The 20,689-nt window shown below is 35.1% G+C and overlaps 1 protein-coding gene across 2 annotated transcripts in view; it reads left to right on the top strand.

Annotated features, from left to right (window-relative positions):
- Positions 1–20,689, top strand: part of LOC309589629 (protein FRA10AC1 homolog) — a 28,307-nt gene that overhangs the window by 3,292 nt on the left and 4,326 nt on the right. For both annotated transcript variants that reach the window (XR_014227962.1, XM_082309999.1), the window contains exons 2-12: positions 1,151–1,227; positions 3,210–3,302; positions 3,387–3,432; positions 5,358–5,434; positions 6,120–6,203; positions 6,697–6,781; positions 11,891–11,936; positions 16,475–16,588; positions 17,604–17,646; positions 19,133–19,257; positions 19,879–19,917. Coding sequence is in view for 1 of the 2 variants with exons in the window: in XM_082309999.1 (XP_082166125.1) it covers positions 1,151–1,227; positions 3,210–3,302; positions 3,387–3,432; positions 5,358–5,434; positions 6,120–6,203; positions 6,697–6,781; positions 11,891–11,936; positions 16,475–16,588; positions 17,604–17,646; positions 19,133–19,257; positions 19,879–19,917 (829 nt within the window). In the remaining variant the exon portion in view is untranslated. The remainder of the gene's footprint in view (positions 1–1,150; positions 1,228–3,209; positions 3,303–3,386; positions 3,433–5,357; positions 5,435–6,119; positions 6,204–6,696; positions 6,782–11,890; positions 11,937–16,474; positions 16,589–17,603; positions 17,647–19,132; positions 19,258–19,878; positions 19,918–20,689) is intronic.

Raw genomic sequence — 20,689 nt, 5'->3', positions numbered from 1 at the left:
CCAAGATACTTAGGAAGTATGTGTCGAACCTTTCGCCATGCAGATGTGTGATAACCATGCGTCTTGTTTTTAGTTCAGTTGTGTACATGTTCCAGTTGTGTAAATGCTTTTTTTGGTGTCGATGCCAGTTTACGCGGTTCCCAGCTCTGGCTGTTCTCTTCCTGTCCTGCCCCTCCAGCTGGCTTGTGTAGCTGGCTGGGGGGCTGTGGATGAACTGTCAGGAAATGTATCTGGGTTAAAATAGTCTTTTTTGGATAGGATCCTTTGTAACTGGGGTGAGTTGTTTGATCTGGTTCATGTGTAGTTTCACAACTGTTAACTGAACAACTGGAAGGAAGGTACCAGAGTAGGAGTGAGTGAGAGGAGATGGGATCTACTTAAGCCATTACTTCTGCTGAAAGAATTGGACATGTAACTGTGCCTTGAAAAGCAGAGGTGATAGATCAGGGCATCAGTCAGTGCTTGATCGTTTGATGGAATTAAGATGTGGGATATTTTGGTTTTCTTATATGCGTTGATTTGACATTGTAGTCTTGAAGTGCGTGGGAAAAAAAAGATTTCATTTCATGGTAGGAATGTTGTGCTGATCAGATGGTACGTTTTTGCAGGAATATTGTTACTTTGTATTTTAGTTATCATTTCAACCAGCTTTCCAGCTATCAGTGTAAGATCTAATCATCTAAAATGCTGTACCATGGCCCAAGAAACTTTTGTTCTCATCTTTTTTTGTTTATAATATGGGTACAGTAGTCGCTGTCCTCCAGAATTCTGAACGAGTAGCTCCTGGGGAAAATACCTTTTTCTTATATAAGGGATATTGTTTGAAAGTAAAGACCAAAGATGTTTATCATACTTTTGGTTACCTGCGTCTATTTGAAGATTAAATATGGGGACATCTGCATATCAATTATTTATAAAGTGATCTTTTTGACAGACCGACAATGTCTTTCTTGCCCTGTGTTATTTGGCATATACTCTGCATTGTCTGTTGAATTTGGTTTGGTTTAGACATATGTGAGATTTGCACTTGCTCTCTTGCTCTCTCTTTTTCTCTCTTTTATTTATGCATGATGGACAGTACTGATTTCTGATTATGCCATGTCCATATTACATTAGCAGGTATGTTGACTGTGCTGTCTGTTATTTTCAGGCACGTGGTCATGGAGGCTATGATTCTGATTTTAGTGATGAGGAGAATGGAGGGAAGGCTGTGCAAAAGACTAAAAGGTAATGTAGTACAGAATTAACACTTTGCATTATATATTTTGTGCAAATGGCCTATTATTGGGTATAAGAGATTATGCTGTGGTATGTAAAGTCTAGTGTTGAAATGTTTTTTGAAAAATCAGTCTCTTTGATTCCTGCATCTCCTCATGTCAAGCTTGCCAAAGCATGTTGTCTCCCAGGGGCAGCTGATTAAGATCCGTTCTGCCGTGTCCATCTGGTGTCTATATGCCCCTCAGTCCTCGGAGCAGTGTGTTTCATTTTTTGTGAGCATTAGTATCAACTGCTGGGGTTTGGCTGCACTGCTCACTTCACTGTGATCCATCAGGATGCGTGGAACTGCTAAGAGAGCAAGGCAAAAAAGGCCAAGTGGCAGCAGGCTTTGTAGATATAAAACACGTGTCTGGAGGAAGTGAAGAACTGATACTACTTATTTAATTTGTGAAGATACCTGGGAATTGTTGAATTATGTTGTACTTAATCCTTGAAATGTAACTACACATCTCTTATTTGAGATCACCTTTGCCAGTTCTTTCAGTGGTTTGCACAATTAATGACCTTGAATTTTGTGGTCTGATCTCATTATGTTATTAAGATTTTTATTTATTTATGTATTTATTTTGCTTTGGCACCATAGTCCTTTGACACTTTCTGCACCGTACTGAACATTTTGCCTACATTGTGCATATATTTGTCTTACCTTTTCCTGTCACTCCCTTGCTCTGTTATTGGACTTTATTTAAGGAGGCTTTCTGGAAACTTTCCTAGGACTCTTGCATATTTTCCTTTGTAGTAAAATTGAAAGAATGGGTTTTGCAGTGTCTGACTGCATTCTGGGAAAAAAAAGTCATGTTTTAATCATTGGAATAATAGCAGGCATTGTGCTGTTCCATTTATTTTATAAATATAGCTGTTCTCCATTAAAACAGTGACTGGTTTTGTTCAGTTTTCGTTTTCTTTAAAAGGCCATTACACATTGTACCATTACACTTTCTAGGTGGAATATTAACTAACCATCAGGAGCCTTTCAAAAATATCATCATTACCCTTGTTCTGGCACGCTGCTGCTGATTCCCAGTAGGGCTCTTATGTGGGTTCACTGTATATGGATATATCCTTTTCTTGCTCCATGATGATATTTATTTTCACTTTAAGGAAAATAGTAGGCTTACATTTTCTCCATATTGCTGTTTTATGGAGTGTCCCTACGGGAATTTTGTGGCTACAGATCCTTTTGAGCAAATGATACCCTTAGTTTCTAGAGTCATAAATTCCCTGGCTTGCTTCCTACAGGTTTCTGACTTCCATTCTTTCTGCTAGCTGTTAATTATGGAAAAATCTTTTCTTCACCTCTATTGAGGAATGAAACTAACTAAATATACCTTTTACTAGCTAAAGTGCATCACTTTATATTTAACTTTTTATTACTTTGTTGAATTCTGAAAGTATTTTTAGCTGCCCACTGACAAGTATGGTTCACAACACAGTACTTAAGTTTTAAATTATTGATTCTTGTGATTACACTAAGAGAGGCAGAGCTGTTCAACGAGGTATTGAGACGCTAGCATGAAAGGATGGGATAGGGTTACTAGCAGTCACTCTTATTCAGTGAACATACTGTCCTTCCTGTTCCTACTTGGCTGTGTAGCTGAGATTTATAGAGGGCTTTAAAAGTGAAGCTGAGGAATCTTCAGGGTTTTTTCATTGTGGTTCTATGGTGATAATATTGATAAAAATAAATATTGCAAATTGCTATTTTAAGCAATTTTCTTTAAATGTCAACTGTAAGCCTTTCTGATTTTGTTCTGCAAATGAAGTAAAGTCCAAGCTGATGTTAGTTCTGAAGTTTGGTTTTATTCATGTAGAAACTAGCAATATAACTGGTTTTGTTACTCAGGTTAGTGCAAAGTTTGGCATATGGAAATTTTATTGCTTATGAAAAGTTCTTGACTAACTTCTCTTCCTTTTTTCCCCCTTACCTTTAGTATAAAGGAAGATGGCCTTCTGATAAAGCCATTCCAAAAAGCAAAACAAGGCGGTATGGTTCACAGACAATTTGCAGCGGAAGCATGGGATAGGTACTTTTTATCTATTGCTTTTTATGAGGCATTTTTCCCTTAATGTAAAGATAGCTTTCACTCAAACGTATTTGTTATTAACAGGGAAGAAGCAAGAAAAAGAAGATTTCACTTGATAGCGATGGATGCCGTATCCTTCTATTTCATTTTTCTTCAAGTTTGAAGATGGGACACAGGATATCCATTATGGTGAAATACTGGAATTTCTCAGTTATCACAGCAGTTGACAATGCAGCACCAGATGCTGAGTCGTTCTTCAAATTAGCTTCTTTTTGTTGTTGAGATGTCTCTGTGAATGCCTCCACTCAGTAGAGTAGAGGCATTTCCAGATTCTTCCTGTATGCTCATTTGTCCTGTTTGGGACAAAATTATTATATGGTGAATTTTATTCAGACTGGCACAAAGACACATTCCTCTTTCAGTGGAGTTTATACAGAACATAATTCTATATAAGGCTGCTATTATCTGTGGACAATTACATTTCTTCTGGAAATTTAAAAATGCATTAGTTAATTCAAAAGTCTATTCAAAATAGCCTTATCTCCAGTAATATCTTCTACAAATGCTATAATGTAAGCCTGCTTAATATCGTGCAGTTTTATTTTAGTTTTTTTTTAATCTCTTAATCATATTTCATGCATAATTTGTAACTATTTTTATAACTAATACCTTATTTAGATTGCAACCTTGCTCCTTTCATTTAGTTTTCACCTGGGGCAGTCATTAAACGTTTGGACTGAGTGTATCTGAAATACCATCGGTTCCTTGTTTGTTTAAATAGCTGTTCTTCAGCAGTAACAGTTAATAAATAGGAAAATAAAGACTAATTAAATATGGAAAGACTTACTTAAATCTGGAAACTCCAGTAAACAGAAAGTAACTTCTCCTAACCTGCTTAGAATTTGACTAGGCACTACGTAAACCATCATATGCCTGTAAAGGGGACATATCTTAATGAGTCCCACTGACATTGTCAATTGTCGTTAGCCACAGAAGAGCCCGTAACTACAAAACTCATTGTGTAGAGACTTGTATGAGTTTCTGCTAATGTTTTTGAGTGGTTCCTGCTTAAAACCTTTACTGTTACGCAGTTGTAATGCCTAGTAATTCAAATGGCAGCACAAAATGGTATGCTGTGTTAAATGTGTTTAATTGTGCCAGTTAAACTTTCTGGGCTTGCTTCTCTGTTCCTTCTATTTGTGGTGGAAAGAAAAAAAAGTCACATACTGAGGTTAAATTAACTTTTTGGGGGCTTTGGAAAATAAAATCTTCTCTCAATAAAATTCTAATGCATGTCAAAATAGTAGGTTGATACAAATTATTCACATTGATGCAGTAGTTGCCAGGATATGTACCAGGAGAGAATGTGTTTCCTAATTTGCTGCTTCAGAAACACAGTAAAAATTAATTGAAAATATTTTTAAGTAGCCATATATAATGTTTTGATTTGTGGAGATGTTTATTTTCTGAATAAGTAATTACATATTTTTGCTCAAATTATGGTACAAAATGTGTTTCAAATCATTTCTCTGAGGCTGAAGTGCTCTAAAAAAAGCATTACATATTTTCCCATGATTTCCATCTCCAAACTAAAGCAGATAACTTTTATTTGTATGTTGATGGTAAAATGTAATAAATTGTTCCATTTTAGTAATCAGACTGTTTTTATAATACAAAAATGCAAACCTGTTTTAAACCAAAACTGTAGTACTAAGAAGCTGTTGTCTAAATTACAGCTGAAAAAATGAACCCAGTTTCTATGTACATGCGTACAGAGCATCTTTGATAAAGGAAGACAATTTTATAAAGGTCTGGCAGCTGAATGAGGTTTTAAAGATGAAATTGCCTTGAATTCCTGTATTTGGAAAGTAGCTTTTGTGAGGGGTTATTAAGTAAAAATTGCTCATTAATTCCTTTCTTTCTGGAAATCACTGTTTTTGAGAAAAAAATTCTTTCTGTTAAGTATATAAAAAGTTTTTATTATTTGTTTCATTTTAAAGTATGGTAAAATAAAAGCAGATAAGTTCCGAAACAATCCTTAATTGCTTTATTCAGTATGAAAGACATAAAAAGTTTGTGAGTGACTACATTTTATACTATGGTGGCAAAATAGAGGATTTCCGACGTTCTGGGTGAGAACCATTAGCAATCTTTCCCCTCATGCCCCTAAAGCTCCAGTGTTATGTAAAGTTGTTAAATATCTATTATAGCTGTGTATGGAGGGGGGATGTCGCTATACATCAAATTACTAATTCTTTTGGTCACAAATAGTAACTACAGCCGTTGTAAATATCCAAAACACAGAATTGCCTTGTTTCATTTTTACCATTATTTTTATATAAGAACTTACCATGAGCTGAACTATTCTTGTTTTGTTATGTAAAAGCAAAGATGACAGGTGAGCATTAATCGAGGGTACATTGAGAAATATCTGGCGTTACCTTCAAAATAACAATCTGAAATACTTTTGAAATGTGCAGAATTGCTCTCCATTGTCCAGAATAATGATAGCCTTCTTTAGAGCTATCTATAACTGCCTTCTAACATTACTGTCTTCAATAAAAAGTATAAAAAGTCTTTTCAGACAAGATCAAGTAATTCACAGTTTTAGTGGCCATTTTCCACTGTGGACTTTTCATTTGGGAAAAGGTATGCCAGGGAATACATTTTTTGATAGTTTTATTCCATAGCAATATATTTCTCCATGCGGTGAGGTGGAGATCACAACTGTGAAAGACTGATGTTTACCAAATTATTATTTGACTGACTTTTCATTTTAATGCTACATTGTACTAAAAAAAATGTGTCCTTTTATAGAGCAAATGACAAGACGGATCTTGATGTTATTAGAGAAAACCATAGATTCCTGTGGAACGAAGATGATGAAGCAGACATGAATTGGTACCTGGAACTATTACAGATCATGTTATTTTTAGATCACTTGTACTAAATTTGTGGTGTCCCTACTAATTAAGAATTACTGTGCGTACTTAGTGATCATTCTTTGATCTTTAAGGCATTTAAAAATTAAAAGACCTTTAGGAGGTCTTTCATATTGTAATATTGCTCAGTGGCAAAAAGAATTGATGACCAAAAGAACCAAGAAATATTTGTGCATTCTCTGAGATCCAAATGACTGTTCTGAAAACTCTGAAGGAAGCCTGGTTTGAAAAAACACAGTTTAATTTGTGCTGTAGATATATTTTAGATGTATTTTTCCAGTTTTATGGAAATTACGTCTTAGCTCAATGAGTACATTTCTGTTGTATTTCTAGCTCTGCAACTTGTGTGCTTCGGATGAAACAACATGTCTTTGTCTTGCTAATGTTATTACAATGTAAAATGAATTGTGCCATGTTTTATATTTAATAAAAAACAATGCATTTTGTTATAGGGAGAAGAGACTTGCAAAGAAGTATTATGACAAATTGTTCAAAGAATACTGTATAGCAGATCTCAGTAGATACAAAGAGAATAAGGTACGTTTCATTGTTGTAAATCATCTTGGTTTTAAAATGTGTCCTTTTTTAACAACTGCCTTATGATTGTGGATATGTTGTGAAACCAGAATGTTAGTACTCCTTCCCTAGAAAGAGAGTTGTGAGGACTTGTCAAGTTATTTAATAAGCAGCAGCAGTTTGAATCCAAGCATTGTCACTGCCCCAAAAATGTGCTTCTGTGGGAATAGGAGCATTTCTGTCAGATGGTGTTTTATAAAGAGGTACATTGTGTGTAAGAAAGGCAGAAAATGCAGAGAGGTTAAGGAGGGAAGGATAGAGAGGTTTGCCTGGAGAGAAGCACTGGATGAAGCCTAAATAAACCCTGGGAATGTTACTGTTAAAAAAAAAAAAAAAAAGAAAAACAGCCTAAAAGAGAGAGGTTTGTACTTGAATGCTGGCAGAAACAATTCTGGAAATATCTGTTCTAAAGCAGTCTCTTTTGCTGGCTGTTCTTTTCTGTTTATGGAAACAGGATTTGTACGATCCTTGTAAATATATAGAATTTCTTAAGAGAAACAGCCCAATTCCAGCACCAGTTTTTCTTTTTAACCAGAACAGCCTTTGTCATTTCCAAGTTTTTGACTGACTAGCCTCTTACTCAAAAAGAATACGTGAATTTTCTGTTGTGATTTTGCAGAGTGTTGCCGAACTCAGATGCGTCCTAGTTTTGTTAGAACATAGTAACAACCCAGCCCTGCAAACAGTGTCTAAAGTTCTTTGAGACTATTTATAGTATTGAAAATTACATTCACTGGTAAATATTTGCAAGGACTGGGCTTAAACTCTAGTATTAGGCAGAAAAGATGACAGCCTTCTAAAGAAAACTGGAACAGAAAAATGCAAAAATTAAATGAAAATTAACAAAAAGTAAAATGCTGAAGATATCTTCCCTCCTTTTTTTTGAGTAAATTTGATTTTATTTTACTATAGCTGTTTCATATCCCTCAATCTCCACCCTGCCCCCCCAACTGATTTTTCCTCGAGCATGCTTACAGATTTTGTTTCTTTCACTGCTGTGCCAAGTTTCCATATGTTTGCTATCTTTTGTGGGAAACTGTTCTGCCCCAGTTTTTTTTTTGTTTGTTTTTTTTGGGGTGTGTGTGTTGTGTGAACAGTGTTTCCCTGTCAGACTTCAAATGTGGCTTTTCTAACTTTGAGGTCACTGAATTCCTATTTATGCTCATAAGTCATTACCTATATTTTTGGAATTGCCATGTCAGCATAACTCTGATATATCATGTAATTTGTTCTCTTATATTAGGTTATGCTTTCTGTTCTCAAATACATTCTGACCACATGAGAGTCCTTTGTTAGAAATTCTTAGAAAAATAGAAAAAACGAGATTTTTCTCAATTACTGATTTATCGATGCCCATGTTTGGTACGAATGTCAAAGCAGGTTTTTTTCTTGAAAGTCAGAAATAGGCTGCTGATCCCATTCACACCAAAGGAATGCAGTCTGTGCTTTCAGATTTTTCCTGCCTTGTTTCTTTTTCTGCATTTCCAGAAACTGAAAGTTGGATATCTTTAGCCCCTCGTGCCTTCTGTTTTGATGTGCTGGTGCTGAGAGAGGTGCAGGGTGGGTAACAAGGTTCTCAGCTGGCCAGCCTTTCGTATGATAGTTGTTGATGCTTTATATGATGATGCTTCATCTTGATATAAGTAAGAAATTTTTTTACAGTGAGAACATTCACTGGAACAACCTCCCCAGTGACATGGTAGAGTCCCCATCACTGGAGGTTTTCAAGATGTGATTGCACAGCGCGCCAGATATCTCATGTAGGCTCCCTTTCCCACAAAAGGTTGGACCAGATGATCTTTCAAGGTCCCTTCCAACCTGGGCTGTTCTGTGATTCTATGATTATATATCCTGCCAGGTGGTGTCAATGTAAAGGTGGAGATTAATTTTCTGTGATGTTTTTAATATCTATATATTGCATAGATTGAGATTTGCACATACATACTCATCTGTCTTTTCACAACTGTAATTGTTTTGCTACTAGCCACAATCTTCTAGCCAGCTAATTCTTCTAAAGACCTCTGCATAGAGATTGTAGCTCAGATCTCATTTAGAACTTTTCTTCTGAGAAAACCCACTGTTTTCCTAAGTAATGGGTAATGATAAGGACCAGTTTCATGGGAGGGGCTCTCTTAAGGTCTGAAAAATAAGCAGAGCACCTTGTCAAAGACCAAAGCTCAAAAGAAAACAGGAAGAAGCCCCAAGACACATGAACCCCTGAGGCCACAGCCGCACTCCAGTTGCTGGTTCAGACTGTTTCACTCACATACGTGCATGCATACACACATATGCACACACAGAGATGGCTGGGACTCCCCCGGTCCCATAGCAGACCCCCTTGTGCTATCATCCTTAGAGATACACAGGTACTCTCACACCCAGAGCTGGCTAGTGGACACCCACTCACCTTCCTTGCTCCCAGGCAACTTCACCTAGCTGATGGCTAGCATGGCTTGGTCTTCACTGGTGCTCACACACTCACATGCACACCTGCACTCACCTTGATTGCTGGCACCGCAGGCAAATGGGACCCTGTGACCCACAATCCCACTTATCTTTGTGTAGTTAGGACATACAATCTTTTCTTTTTCTTTTAATGAGAAATACCAAGGTGACCCTCTGGTGTGAGGCTACTTAGAGACGCTGGAAGAGCGTGCTCTGACAGCTCTTGCTTGTGATGGATCTGTTACTCCTTGCATTTTCCCTAGATCAGAATTTTTTAGGTCAAGGTTGTCTTTGAACCTTCAGTGCATCTTGTCTGCAAGCTTTGAGGCTGATAAGTGACTGTCTGTGTTGTCAGATAGTTTAGTTCTATTGTCAGTTTTGCAATGAGGGAGAATGCTCTGCATGTAAGTTTTACTTTGATACACATTGGACTAGAAATGTTCTCTCTGTTGTCTTATTTTCCTAGAAAGGTTCCTATTTGCTGTCTCTGTGCTTTGTTTTGTAGCTTAACAGATTGGAAATGTCTCCTATTTGCTAAGAAGTGAAATCTGTCTGACACCTGGTCATTAAACAGAATACATTTTATTCTTTTGTTTTATTTCCAGATCATTTTCAGATTTCTAGGCCAACTTGTCTTCCACTTGGTAGTGTTAATATGTTTTATTTTATTGTTTATGGATATTAAATGATCTTCCACATTTTTAAAATGTCCTTTCTTATTAAGGTAGCCATTTGACACTCTTGTAAAGCATCTGTTTTGGAATTGTTCTGCTTAGTCTTGGTCTAGAAATAGCTCATTTAGGATCTTGTTGAACTCATTAACAGAGAAGATGAGGCAGAATAAATGCTGTCTGCTGATGATGCTTTTGCATTCCTTAATATTGCAGGCTGACTATTCAAGAACCTACCCTAATTTTTAGTTTTCCTATATAGTTTAGTCTGTTCCTGATGTTTTAGCTTAGTTAGAGGAATTCAATTATATTTACTTTTTATTTTATTATTTCTTCTTAGCCTTGGTCACTCTGTAGTCATTTTCTACTAGTTGGTGGAAGAATGATTGGCAAAAATGAAGGCGGATGAGGATGACTTTTGTCCTAGATGTACTACAGGTGGTTCTGGCTCCCTCCTTTCTTCTATTTTGCTTATTTTTCTTTAACTCATTACAGAAATGCTCTGTAGGGATATAATCTGATTTATATCTTATTGAGTCAAGTTCAGACTGTGAGGGAAAATTTGTATAAAAGTCTATTCCAGTGGCAAAAGTGAGCATGGATAACTTGGTAATTGGTGAAATAGCAGATGGACTATGAAAAAACAAACACACAGATACGGTCAATTAGTTTTTTACTCTTTATTGCCAGCAGCACACACATGCAAAATTGGTGCCAAAATGCTGTTGACGTTTAATTGTAAACTTTCAGTATTTTTCAATTGCATCACAAGCTTTTCAGAATTAGAATATCCTGTAAAACAGTAAATATCCTTTAAAAGAGCAAAACCAATTGCCATCACTTTGGATCAACTGGTTTCCATCGTGAATTCTACATTTACAGATGTATTTTACATTTTGTTTTCACTGAACTGTTTGGCACAGTTCTTGTTTTTTACAATTGATTAATTTTTGTTTGACTGAAGTGTGAGTGGTATAATGGTACTTTAGACCACACCAAGATTTGTAGAGTAGGCCAAGCATAACCTGATCCAGCCTTAGCAAACTGTCATCATACGCAGTATGATAGCAGAACCTGACCTTCCTCTGTGATTTTTTTACCAGTGAAACCAGTAGGTGTGAAAACATTGTTTGTGTTGTAATACCAATTTGAAAATTAGTGGACTGATTTAAAGAGGCAAATATTTTGTTGGTGTACAAATTTTTAGTTTTCTTAGACGTCTTCTATGTAATATATTGACTTGGGGAAAGTCAGTGCTGACAAAACATTTGGCTACTGATGTCTTTCTGCTCAGTTTTTTCAGCTTTGTTATTAAGGTGCAAAGCATTTATATGAGAGTATGACACATTCTTAAAAGCCAAAACTTTTGTTTCCCTGCTTTTTCTGATGTTCTTCGAACCACATACCACTTCATGCATGAGAACTCCATGCTGTTGCCCTTCAGATAAAGAATTATTACGGTTTATAAAAAAATCAACGATAAAGACCACACACAGCAATAGATACCTGTACTTCTATAGAGTGTTTAAAATTAGATAAAAAACATTGAAAATCAATCGAGTATATGACAGAATTTATGCCACTGCATCTGCAAAATGCATCTTTGTATATGTTCAGTCTACGAGTGCACCAAGAGAAGGTTCATATTCCAAAGGATGCTTTGGACCTCAGATGCCAAAGATGGGCTTTGCAGCCATTTTTGTACCTCTTTGATTTTGTAACCCTTCTTCCCCCTCTTCCCTCCCCATCTTTTAACATGAAGTTCAGACTCTTGGAATCCTTCTGGTGAGCAGACGCAGAGAAATATTTTTAATTAACAGAAAAAGAAATTAAATTTTACTAATGAGACTTGAATAGATGAACCACATGCAGGACATCAATCAACTGAAATTAGTCTTTACGTTACTGAATACATAGACTATTCACAACTTAATTTTGGTTCTTATCTTAACAGTTTGGATTTAGATGGCGACATGAGAAAGAAGTAATTTCAGGAAAAGGTAATGCCATTTTTCATTTTATATTACATTTCTCCTTGATGTTTTTCTTGCTGCTTTTTGACATAGTTTTGTTAGACAGTATTTGACAATAGCAGTAAGTTAATCAGGTAATAATGGACAATAAATTGACCTAACTTCTAACTTTGCTGGGTTATGCCACACAGCTCTAGAGTACACGCTGATCTGCATGTATTAAAATGAAGATAACATACGGTTTATTTTCACAAGTTCAGATTTGTAATGAACACCAACATAATGCATTTGATAATGTAGAATTTCATGGGTATGTTTTTTAGCTGCTTTTCTCCAGTAGTTCTGTGTTACCTCATTAGTCTTTGATACCTTTAATTGAAGTCTCTCAATACTTTTCCTCAGGAAATAATTTTCTTAACAGTTTCTCCAATGCCGTTTTGCAAAATGTTAACTTTTTAATGAAAAGCTCCATGTGTCATGTCTGTTTTAGGCTGAACTGGTTTTGAAAGCTTCAGTGGGAATCAGTGGGAATGGTCACGTCTCCCATTCCTGTTTCTAAATCAGTAGTTTATTTTGGCTGCTTCTGTGTGTGAGTTCTTACTGATGTGTTACTGGGACTTTGCACAGTGGTCCCCATTCCATGGCCTAGGCGCATGGACTTTTTCAAGTAGCTGAACAAGCAAGAAACGATGTGAATGTATTGCTGTTCCTGTGGGTAGGTCTGCATGCACATGTACGGTTTTCAGAAGTCATGCATGCACACACAAGAAAATTACATGGAGTGGTACTGTTGATCAGAACAGTTCTGTAAGCAGGTCTATTTCTTATAATATAAGAAGTTAGAAATACACTTGTTTTTTAAAAAAATTATAGTTAACAGGGGGAAGTGTGAACATTAATGGTGGGGTTTTTTAAGCTATAAAGAATAAAGCTCCTAACGGTAGTTGTAGACATATGTTGCATTCAGCACTACAGATTATATTAACAGATAGTTACATTTGATATGGTTATATGCTTTATCGAATGCTTTAAAAATAAAATTAAATGAGAAATTAGTAATTTATGAACAATTATGTCTTCATGGGGAAAAAGAATGTAAAACTGCATTGTACTTTTTAATATCCGCTACTCCATATTTAAAAATGTGGGAGAAAGTGCAGAATTACATGCTTTAAGCTTTTTCATGAAATCCTAATGGACAGCGTACACTTGGAACATAAGAATAGAGCAATAGTATCTTTCACCACTAAGGGGCGCAAGAATTCAACCTTATCTCGTGTGTTAGACGCCCTTGCAAGTGCGGTTTCAAATGATCATTTAAAAAAGGTGTGAATCTTTGATGCCTTTCTTTTGCTATTTTTAAGTATAAATCAGTGATATAAATTGCTTTAATTAAATGTAATAAATCATTAATACCTACCTGTCTGATAATTCACATTAAAAAAGGGAGAGCATGTGCGTATTTTAGCTGTGACAATAATAGTGGTAATGAGAGCCACTGGTGGTGGGCTCTACCATGGTTTGGGGTATGTTAAGAAGGGACCATAGGAACGGGTTACTCACATTTCGTTGCTTTGTTTTCGATGTCTGGCTTTGTAAGGTCATGGAGAAGAAGAAGGGTGAGGATGAGTGAAAGGAGAGGTATCATTTGTATTACTAATTGTAAATGCCAAATTATTTCTTTCTGTTCTTTTCTTTCGCACTCCAATCTCTTGCCGTAGGTGTTTTGAAAGGAGGTCATATTGGAGATTGCCGTTGTATCTCCTTAAGTTTAAAATGTAACCTTAATGGTGGTTAATGGTGTAATAACATTGCCAGTTTAAATAAATGGTTCCACAAAATGGGCATTTTCTTAATTAAAATCTTAAGGTAGAAACCCTACTTTAAATTTTATAGATCAGTTAATAGTAGGCACATGAGTTAGTTGAAAATAAATCATTAAAATCAAAAGCTTTTAAGCTATTTAAAAAATACATTTGACATGCCTTCCCAAGTACTTTTTCTCTCTTTTCAAAGCATAGATAGTAAGGTATGGCATAACATTTTAAAATAAAAGGTATTTTAAGCAAAAGGCAATAGTGGTAAAAGTTTTCTGTAGGAAAATAGGTAACAAGTTCATTGGGTAGAGGTGAAATAGGACTTTTTCAGCAATATGCAGAAAGCTGAACATGTGGGTACATTTGCTGTTTTCTACGTATTTGTTTTAGTAGATTAAGTCATAAAATACTCAAACCGGACATATTGTTTGGCAAAATAGGGTTTAATACCTGCAATTGATCTACTCTCCATTTTTTTATTATTTCATTGAACTAAAGTTTCACATTTAGCATAATAGTGTCTTTCTTAGCCTATTTTATATATGGATAAATGCACACCTAATATGCTTTACCTTATTTAAACAAATCTTTTTCCAAACCTGTTTCCATTTATTTTTTCTCAGTAATTTCCTCCATTGAAAATAGGCAGGGTATCAATACCTGGATAGTGCACCATGTATCCATGTACCACTCTGGTACATCTGAGTTCTGATCAAAATGCCTTAAAATCAGTCTTTTGGCTCTCTAGATTTCCTTAGTATATTTAATTTTCAGTACTTCATTTCCTTGTAGTACTTGTATTTTCCACCTATTCTGCTCTTCTGCAAGAAGCAGAAGGTGCTAATAGTTTTTGAAAGCACACATTTAACAGCCAGATTATAGGAGTTATAATTCTGAACATGAAGGCAGTAACTTCCCTGCAGCTCATAGCAAGGTGACAGAACTTCAGATGGAAATGGAATTTGGGACATACATTTTTCTTGGTGATTAGATTAGGTAACTGTTCACTTGGCATGCTGGTTTCTGTGTCTTCCTTTCTTGGACGGCTAACGGGGAAAAGTCATGTTTCAAGGACCGAATAATCTGGTCCGTAGTTCCCTTTGATTTGGGTTCTCCATATACAGGATAGGGATTATAATGATCTCTTACTTTGCAAAAGTATGTTTTTTAATGCTTTTATGACATTCAGCCATACTAGAGTGATAAATACTACTGAAAAAGCCTTCAGAAAGAGTGGAATTCTGTATCCAAGTCAAGGTTTGAATATGTGTTGTAGGGATTGCAGTGTGAAAGGATGGTAAGAGAAGCCTGGCTGTTTATACACATGTATGGCATGGAGCATGGATCTACTAAAAAAAAACTCACCATGTTTTCAGATATTTAGATGATCATAAATGCAAGTGAATGTGTAAGGGCACAGAATTATGGTGGTTTACACAGTCAAGTTCTGGCTTACCTAAGAATTCATTGCTTGCCTTAGCAATCTGAAGATACTGTTCCAACTATATTCTTGTGAACATATCCAGTGTCACATCCAAAATGCAGAATATCCAAAATGGATTTTGCATACTGTAAAGAGCAACTAATCATAAATAAAACTGATGTTTCTCTCTTTTCTCTCTACCTGTTTTTCTGGGTTTGTTTTGGGATTTTTTTCAGAAGATGTGAAGTAAACAAAGTCTGGTTAAGTTCCAGAAAGTTTTATATAGTATAAATTTTTTCCTTGTTGATTGCTACTTCTTTATAATGGATATAAATTATTCCTGATGACACAGGGTACTGATAGCCATACCATACATAGGGTTAAACATATTTAATGTATATTAATCTGAAACTTTTTTTTTTAAATGGGAGTCCTGGGGTTTTTTTTGCTTCAAGCGTTAGCATTGGAAGTGGTTTTACACTGCAGAACTGAAGTATCTGAGGACACTGCCAATCCATTAGTTAGCAGCTTATGCAGAATGTTCTGAGGTTAATCGTTCACCAACGGTCCTGCTGGTGAGCCTATTAATACACATCCTTATTGCCAGCTCTGCGTACAAATCAGTCTTCTGCAAAGGGACTATCTTTATTACTGCAATATTGGGAACCCAGTGGTGTAAACAACATTGATTATGTGCAAATTGTTTTAAAATTAGTGTTGTATTTAACATAATAAACCCAAGGAAGCTTTTAAAGCTGCCATATAGTTTCTCATAGAATTGGATTTCCTTTTCTTAAAAGAAAAGTAAAGTGTTTATGGAAAGTCATTAGAATACAAATTGTATGTCCAGTATATCAGGTAGACTAGTAAGGTCATAAGAACATGGGAATCTTAATTTTGTGCATACGTGATACTTTGAATAGTTTGATGTCATCAAAGATGAATGTCTGAATCACACCTCCTGATCCATCAGCCTCTGCTAAGTAATCATTTAAGATATAGAAAGTATTCTAGTAACATTCATTTCTTCAGAGTTCAGTATTAGGCTTATTATTTCATAACATATGCCTTCATCTATACACTGTAAAACACAGTTCAAGTTATATTCTTTCTTTGCAAATATGTAATATTAGACAAGTATGAATGATTGCTTTGTTATTATCTGTTACTGTTTCCTTAATCTAGATGTTACTTTTGGATATGGGCTTTTTTATTTGAAAGAAATGGAAAACAAAGCAAAAACTGAGCAAAACTGGATATAACAACCCCAGACCTATGCTTGTTAATCATTGAACCACGGTTTGCTGTTTTTGACCTCTTTAAAGGTCAGTTTTCCTGTGGAAATAAGCACTGTGATGAGAAAGAAGGCCTGAAGAGCTGGGAGGTGAATTTTGGTTACGTTGAGCATGGTGAAAAGAGGAATGCACTTGTGAAATTGAGTAAGTCAGCCCTTCAAGGATATGTACACTTAAAAGAAAACAAATATCTTGTGCTTTAAAAGCTATCGAGTGAGACCCAATGATAATTATATTACTTCATGCAACATGGAAAATGCTGAATAGGAGATAATTTTGTTAAATTAATTACAGGTAGTATGATGGTCTTGATTTAGCGAGAACGGCTATTTTCACTACGTATGACAAAGTTGTTACATGTTGAGCACGTCATGCTGTATAATTGGTGGTGTCAGAAAATTAGAATCACTGATTAGAAGCTGTTTTGTATACAAGCATGTCTGTTTTTAACAGACAATACTGCATTACAAGGAGGGTTTCATCATTGTCATTGCTTAATTACATGGCTTAGGAGTCCTTAGGGCTTTGCACCAGACAACTTCTTGCACACCTTCAGCTCTAATTTTATTTTTAATACCTATGTTTTCTTCCAAAAATTCTAACTTTAATTAAATCACTTCCTTTTCCAGTCTTGTCTCTTGAGTGGGATTTTCTTATTCAGTATGATGTACATTTTGGTATGTTCATCATATAATTAAACTTACCACAGTTTACACAGTTACTTTGTGTAAAACAAGCTAATGGTGTTTTTTTCTTTTGTGAACAAGACACTCCATGTGGCAGCACTTGGTCTCTGGCAAAGCTTTAAGAGACTTACGGGGGTCTTCAGTATAATTGTAGAACAATTTGATCTGTCCACAAAGATCCATAAAATGGGATATCTGTATGTGATAAGCACTGATACTTTTTTATGAAGATTTGCCAGTGCTAAACCTGTGATCTTTGTCCAGGTTTAGTGAAATCTGAGTTTGTACTGAAGACCTTTATCATGGTATTTTTCTCAACCCTGGCTGCAATTACACTGTAACTTTTGTTTTAAAGGAAAAGCTACTGAAATTGAAAGATAGTGTTCTATCTAGTTTTGTATATGTATTAATAAGTTTTGTTAATTATGCTTATCAAATATGTGAGTGTCATGTTCTCATTTTCTCTTTTTCAGGACTATGTCCAGAATGTTCCTACAAACTAAACTTTCATCACCGGTAATGAAATATTTTGAAAATATGGGGGCTGAATTATTGGTAGATTACAGTTATGATGAAAAACAAGTAGGGAGAAAACTTCAGCTAGATGATTAGGAACTTCATTTATGCAGAAATAGCTTCTGTTCTGGAGTTCTTATGAAGTCACTGTCTTGACACTGTTGAGAGTTAGATATTATTGTGCTAATGAAAGTACAAAACCCCTCAAACCACCACCCCCATGAAAGTTTCCTTTGCTGAATTTCAGCCCAGTAATTATTTTTCTTTTCTGAAAGTTTATGCAAAACACTGTCTTTTTTATTTTCCCTCTTGCTTTGTTAAAGAGCTGGAATGCTTTTCCTTGTCTTAAAAATAGTGGGTTTATGTGTGAGTCAAGTGACTGTGCTTTGAAATTTTGAATTTGAGTATTTGTTCTTCTTTGAGAATCACTTATTAATAGAAGAGAAAAATAGTGAGTTTTGAACCTATAAAACATGTGCATTAGGATTTGATGTGTGTTTTATTATTCTCTATAATCTTACTGAATTCCACAACTATTGATACTCAGTTTTTATGATTTTTCTGAATCTTGATATGTCATTAACTTAGTTGTACAGCTCAGTAATGAAGCCATACAATTATCTGAAAAGCATATGAAAAAGAAACCTTTGAGTAGGAAATAATGATTTCTTTTTTAAAGTAACACAAATCAAAGGTGCGTCTAGATGGATATATCCAAGATAGTTAATTAATCCATTTAAAAAGTTAATTCATATTCAGTTTCATTAAAGCACTGTGTAGGCACATATTAAGAAGGAGAATTAACTAACTGCGATTGGTTTGATTTGTCTTGCTTCTTTCTGGAACTGAAATTTTAAAACCACTTGAATTCAGAATAAGCATGGTCAAACATTTTCTCTTTGTCAATTGTAGAGTAATACTTGCTTTGAAACAATTTTAGTGACTTCTTTGTCCAAAGAAGCAGGAAAAAGTTAGCCTATGTTCATACAATAAGCCTATATAACTAATGCTGAAAATAAAATACATGGGTTGTTGGTCTGCAGCAGGTTCATAGGCTTGAGATTCTTCTGCGTCAGGTTTTGTTGCTATCAAATACGAAAATATATTTAAAAACCTGTATTAACTGTGTTTTTCTCATTACATATACACAAAATCATTAGCTAAAAGAAAAAAAAATTCAATGTAAATAAGAATTTGGCATGTTATAAAATTATTTTCTGTATTTAATCTTTGATTACCAATTCACTGTTTTTGTTGCCTGCCTCTGTCATTTTAGCAGCTTTAGCATTTCCTATCCTTTGTCTTTAGCTCTAGAGCCCTAGTGTTTCTGTAGCACTTTTCATTTTAACTAAATTATTTTTTTCAGTTTAACTAGTGATAGGTTTCAGAAGAAATGACAACTGTTTGACTGAACTAAATACTTAAGATTTACTGTTGCTTGAGGAGTAAGTATGACAGAGAAGGTGTACATTAATTTTTTTTAAAGGAGGAAAGAAGTCAAAGCACGCAAGAAAAGAGGCACAGCTGTACTGAACTCTAAAGAGCCAAAAATTAAGAAGAGAAAATTATCTTGTTCAGCAAAAAAGAAATCCAAGAAAAAGACCCATAAAGGTAAATCTAAATTTTAGACCTTCAATTTTTAAAATATTCAAATATGTTAGTTGTATCTTAGTTTTGCTGTAGCTGCATATGTATAGATATAGATATATAATTATATATAAATATAGATATGTAATTTTCTTGACTGTGTAACACAGGTAGTCAAAAAGATAAATTTCTTTGGTAAAATTTCCGAGGTGCACAAAAAAGATAAATTTGGAGGGGAAAAGAAAAAAGATAAATTTCTTATATTTTACAGAGAGGGAGAGCCTTTTGAAAAACATGCATTGCAAGGAAAAGTTGTCCAATCTTGGATATTGCATACCAGAAAGGGTTGTGAAGTATTTAATTCCTTGAGGCTTTGGGGTTGAAAGCCTTTTGGAAATGTTAGATAACCTTTTTACACCACTGATCTCGGGATAACGTATTTGAGCTCAAACTGATGACCTTTGAACTCATGCAAAAAATAATCTTTTTAGTTCAGTGTTTGCTTTCTTTCTTTGTATGGTGTGTGCGTGCATGTGCACATGTTTATGTGTAATATATTGTGATAGAAATATCCTTGTAAACAATTTAAGATAATGGATAAAACCAAGATAAGCTTACTATTTTTTAAATGGTGTTTCTTTCCAGATCAGGTTTCTTCAGAAGATTCAGATAATTCTGATAAAGGTAAAGTATTTGAATATCTTCTGCATTTTATGTTTTTGTAATAAGTTGTGTTATTTCATGGTCATTTGTCATTGGTTGTAGTTTTATTTGCTGGCAGTTTTAGTATTGTATAAGATGATAAGAATGCTGTGTGAAAACAAGCAGAGATATGAAGGGTCAAAATAATTACTTAGAAATTCTTGGAGAAAAACTGCAAGGAATTTTAAGGAGGAAATCTTTTAAGTAAGGAATAAAAATGTGGGCAGATAACAGAATGGAAATAATCAGAAAGATGGGAGGTTGGGTTGTTCCAGAAAAGAGGAGAGGGTGCAAAAATAGGTACATTGTTAATAATTGCATGGGTCCAGGTATGCAAATGTGTCCTGTGTAAAGAAAGTACTTTTCTGATATAACTACTACATTTCCTTTCAGGGAATGATACTAATGCGTACTCTACTCAAAAAATTAATAGATTTTAAATAAATCCTAGGCTTTAACTAAAGTCTTTTCCGGTACCACCTGTAGTACCTCAGAGACGTACTTGTTGCGGGTGGATGCGCTCAGAGTCTCAGTGACTCTTCAGGCACTGGTTGTCTCTCTGTCTCAGTAATTCCAGTCCCCAGTTTCTTTTTTGATGAAACAAGCCCCATCTCCTGGTCATGCCAATTCTTGCTGCAGACTGTCTAGAAGGGATTGAGTGTTGTTACTGATTGCTTTACTGTGTTTCTAGTGATGGCTTTACTGTGCTATATGTTTTTAGGAATGTCCTCAGCACCTACATTTTCCCAGCTAG

The sequence above is a fragment of the Platalea leucorodia genome, assembly GCF_965183815.1.
Source record: "Platalea leucorodia genome assembly, chromosome: 4".
Lineage (NCBI taxonomy): Eukaryota > Metazoa > Chordata > Aves > Pelecaniformes > Threskiornithidae > Platalea > Platalea leucorodia.
This window is presented reverse-complemented; position numbering and strand designations above follow the sequence as displayed.